The following is a 4,665-nucleotide window of genomic DNA, read 5'->3' as shown; positions in this document are numbered from 1 at the left end:
AAAAAACCACAAAGGATTAGGTCAGTTGTCAGCAAACTACAGCTGATAACCTGTTTTTGCAAATAAAGTTTTATTGGAAAACAGCCACTCTTATTTGTTAGCAGATTGTGTATGGCTGCTTTCAAGCTATAATGGCAGAATTGAATAGTTGTAACAGAGATTGTATAACCCACAAAATCCAATATATTTACGAACTGGCTCTTCATGGAAAAAGTTTCCTGACCTCTCGTCTAGATCAATGGGGTTGTACATTAACATTTAAAAATATTTAGGTTGTAATCTATCCTCTTATTACTTACATTTATGGGTAACTATTTTGTAAGTAAGGATATTTCTTATAGAATTAACATGATTTAGGTAAGCATTCAGAAATGTTAGGTAAATTTAGCTCTGTTGTCTAACTTTTTTCAAATTTAGAACATTTGTCTTTGACTTGTTTAAACTTATTTAAAATTATATCTTCCCACCTTAATTTTAGTTTAAATGTAAGTCATTATATGCTGTTTTTTAAGATCTTTGACCAGGAGGGAAACATAGTTTTTGGGAACTAATTTGAACCAAAAAAGATACAGGAAAATGATTTTGTTACATTTCCTTTGAACTTTTCTTTTAAAATTTGTTTTTATTTGGTTAAAAATAGTTTTCATAACTACTGATTTTTTTTTTTTTTGAGACGGAGTCTCGCTCTGTCGCCCAGGCTGGAGTGCAGTGGCGCGATCTCGGCTCACTGCAAGCTCCGCCTCCCGGGTTTACGCCATTCTCCTGCTTCAGCCTCCCGAGTAGCTGGGACTACAGGCGCCCTCCATCTCGCCCGGCTAGTTTTTTGTATTTTTTAGTAGAGACGGGGTCTCACCGTGTAGACCAGGATGGTCTCGATCTCCTGACCTCGTGATCCGCCCGTCTCGGCCTCCCAAAGTGCTGGGATTACAGGCTTGAGCCACCGCGCCCGGCCCATAACCACTGATATTTTATATTAGTAGAACGTTTTCTTGATTAGTCTGTATAAAATACAGATCTAAGAACCCTGCTACAGTAAGTTACTCTAAGTCTATTTGATCTTAATTTAGAAGGGTGAGAGATAATCCTTAGGCCATGTTGGATGTGTTCTTGTCAGAAAACGTGAATTTCATACCTCAGTCCTTATCCCGTGTCTGATGAAGCTTAAATCTTCCTGCAAGAGAGTTGAATTGATTTTAAACATGGGAGACACTGTATTTAGTGGTAACATCTTAATTTTAGTGTTAAATTGTATTGCTTAAGAAGAACATCTAAACTTGCTCCTCTTTTTTTTTTTTTTGAGACGGAATCTCGCTCGTCACCTGGGCTGGAGTACAGTGACGCGATCTTGGCTCACTGCAAGCTCTGCCTCCTGGGTTCACGCCATTCTCCTGCCTCAACCTCCTGAGTAGCTGGGACTACAGGCATCCGCCACCATGCCTGGCCAATTTTTTTAATATTTTTAGTAGAGATGGGGTTTCACTGTTTTAGCCAGGATGGTCTCGATCTCCTGACCTTGTGATCCTCCCACCTCAGCCTCCCAAAGTGCTGGGATTATAGGCGTGAGCCACCGTGCCCGGCCAACTTGCTCCTCTTATCATGAACAACATAGACATAACTACTGTTAATGAGAGTCAGTGGAAGTCATCATGTTCTGAAAATCCATTAAATGTACATCATTCTAGCATTTAGGTTAATGTTATTAAATTCCTATTACTTTAAGAAAGGGTTGGCTGGGTATGGTGGCTCATGCCTGTAACCGTAACCTTTGGGGAGACTGAGATGGGTGGCTCACCTGAGGTCAGGAGTTCAAGACCAGCCTGGGCAACATGGTAAAACCCCATCTCTACTAAAAATATAAAAATTAGCTGGGCACGGTGGCATGTGCCTGTAATCCCAGCTACTCGGGAGGCTGAGGCACGAGAATTGCTTAAACCCAGGAGGCGGAAGTTGCAGTGAACCGACATCGCGCCATTGCACTCCAGCCTGGGCAACAGAGCAAGACTCCGTATCAAAAAGAAGAAAAGAAAAGAAAAAGAAAGGGTTTGGCATTGCAATTATTTCTCTTGAGCTGAGTGGCCCAGACTCAGTTGTCCTTTGAATTTTACTATGGTAGTGCAGTCTGAGCTCAGAAGGGCCTTATGATAGACCCTGTATGTTCTGGGAGGCAAGAATTGAGCTGGTATTAATATCTTAATGCTTTTGTTTTACTGCTGAATAACAGATGACCCTTCAGGTCTTTTCATGTTTTCCTTTTTCATGTCTCCCTACCTATGATCCCAGGTGCCTAATTGCCTACTTAAACTAGTTTAGGGAATCTTGGACTGAAGCCAAAACATGTAAAATGTCCTGGAATTTAGGCAAAGGAAAAAAATTGGGTAGGATGAAAGATTAGGTCATATCTTGTTTATTTCTTGAGTTCTGTAAATTGAGAATGTAAATTTAATACTTATGTCTATTTTTAAAATGCATTTTATTGCCATGAAAAAGTAGCATGAGACATTGAAATATGGAATATCAGCTTCTTCATTTGGGTCATGGGGATCATGCTTCAAGGCCTAATGCTCTCTCTAGGTCCCTCTCAGCATTAAGCCCCTGGATGCTGTTGTGTGGCTTAAATGACTTGCATATGCTTTGTGGCATGATTCATACTACCTTCTATGATACCCTTGGGTAGTTACAATAGGACCCAGGTTAGACTGTTTCTTGGTGGAGCCACTGCAGAACTGGGATTTAGATGCAGCCAGGGCTAATGCTCAGCCAGTGAACACTGGTATGCTTGTTCCTACTGGTGATTTACAACCAGTGTTCCTTTTGGGCCTGCATCCATTTTGATTGGGTGGTGTCCATGCTGTATCTGTAATAAAATATTTTGGAATGTTACCACTGGATGCAGCAGTGAGAAAGATACCTCCTGAAACTTACTGTAAGAAATTTACAGTGCATTGATTTTTCTGATACATAGGAATCGTCATGTTGACCTTGGAATTCTTAAGTTCCCTGGCTGTAGGAAATGGAAATTTTTGTAGCATGTCACCATTGTTAGCTTATTTAGTATTGCGGATTTTCCCTGTTGCAGGACTGGGTGAAAGCTTTTTCTGCAGCAGTCATGTTGAAAACCTTGTGTTGACTTTCCTCGTGTTCTGAAATGGGAGCATAAAAGTTTACTCCGCCACTTCGTCTTAAAATAGCAAAACTTTGCTGTTTTCTGCAGATCTAGGACCTTGTTACAGAACTCTGCCAAAAAAAAAAAAATGTTTACAGAAGAATGTGCTGTGATTAGAGAAGAATATGCTGGTGTGTAGATTTCAAACTCTCTGGACAATATGAATAACACTGTCTTTGTTTCTACAGTGGGAGCCAAGAAGAAAGGTTTGCTCCCGGGTGGAACAGGGATTATCCTCCTCCTCCCCTTAAGAGTCATGCTCAAGAGAGACACTCTGGCAACTTTCCTGGCAGAGATTCACTTCCCTTTGATTTCCAGGGGCATTCGGGGCCTCCTTTTGCAAATGTAGAGGAGCATTCTTTCAGCTATGGAGCTAGAGACGGACCTCATGGTGACTATCGAGGAGGGGAGGGACCTGGACATGATTTCAGGGGGGGAGATTTTTCGTCTTCTGATTTCCAGAGCAGAGATTCATCACAGTTGGACTTCAGGGGTAGGGACATACATTCTGGGGATTTTCGGGATAGAGAAGGACCACCTATGGACTATAGGGGTGGAGATGGTACTTCTATGGATTATAGAGGTAGGGAGGCACCTCATATGAACTACAGAGACAGGGATGCTCACGCTGTTGACTTCAGAGGTAGGGATGCTCCTTCATCTGACTTCAGAGGCCGGGGTACTTATGATTTAGATTTTAGAGGCCGAGATGGATCCCATGCAGATTTTAGGGGAAGGGATTTATCAGATTTGGATTTTAGGGCCAGGGAACAGTCCCGTTCTGATTTTAGGAATAGAGATGTATCTGATTTGGACTTCAGAGACAAAGACGGAACACAAGTAGACTTTAGAGGCCGAGGTTCAGGTACTACTGATCTAGACTTTAGGGACAGGGATACGCCACATTCAGATTTCAGAGGTAGACACCGGTCTAGGACTGATCAGGATTTTAGGGGCAGAGAGATGGGAACTTGTATGGAATTTAAAGATAGGGAGATGCCCCCTGTGGATCCAAATATTTTGGATTACATTCAGCCCTCTACACAAGATAGAGAACATTCTGGTATGAATGTGAACAGGAGAGAAGAATCCACACATGACCATACGATAGAAAGGCCTGCTTTCGGCATTCAGAAGGGAGAATTTGAGCATTCAGAAACAAGAGAAGGAGAAACACAAGGAGAACATGAGTCTTCAGCAGACTTTCGGAACAGCCAGAGTCCAGTTCAAGACCAAGATAAGTCACAGCTTTCTGGAGGTGAACAGCAGAGTTCAGATGCTGGTCTGTTTAAAGAAGAAGGCGGTCTGGACTTTCTTGGGCGGCAAGACACTGATTACAGAAGCATGGAGTACCGTGATGTGGATCATAGGCTGCCAGGAAGCCAGATGTTTGGCTATGGCCAGAGCAAGTCTTTTCCAGAGGGCAAAACTGCCCGAGATGCCCAACGGGACCTTCAGGTATGTTGATTGGGTGGACCGCTTTTTTTTTTTTTTTTTTTTAA

The 4,665-nt window shown here is 42.2% G+C and overlaps 1 protein-coding gene across 1 annotated transcript in view; it reads left to right on the top strand.

Moving 5' to 3' along the window:
• The window catches only part of RBM6 (RNA binding motif protein 6), a 146,750-nt gene that overhangs the window by 40,071 nt on the left and 102,014 nt on the right, over positions 1 to 4,665 (top strand). Inside the window, exon 3 of the mRNA XM_011939304.1 lies at positions 3,352 to 4,621. Coding sequence (XP_011794694.1) covers positions 3,352 to 4,621 — 1,270 coding nt within the window. The remainder of the gene's footprint in view (positions 1 to 3,351; positions 4,622 to 4,665) is intronic.

The sequence above is a fragment of the Colobus angolensis genome, unplaced genomic scaffold (genome assembly GCF_000951035.1).
Source record: "Colobus angolensis palliatus isolate OR3802 unplaced genomic scaffold, Cang.pa_1.0 Scaffold18, whole genome shotgun sequence".
NCBI classification, from domain to species: Eukaryota; Metazoa; Chordata; class Mammalia; order Primates; family Cercopithecidae; genus Colobus; species Colobus angolensis.
Note: the sequence above shows the minus strand (reverse complement) of the source record. Positions and strands in the feature narration are given on the sequence as shown.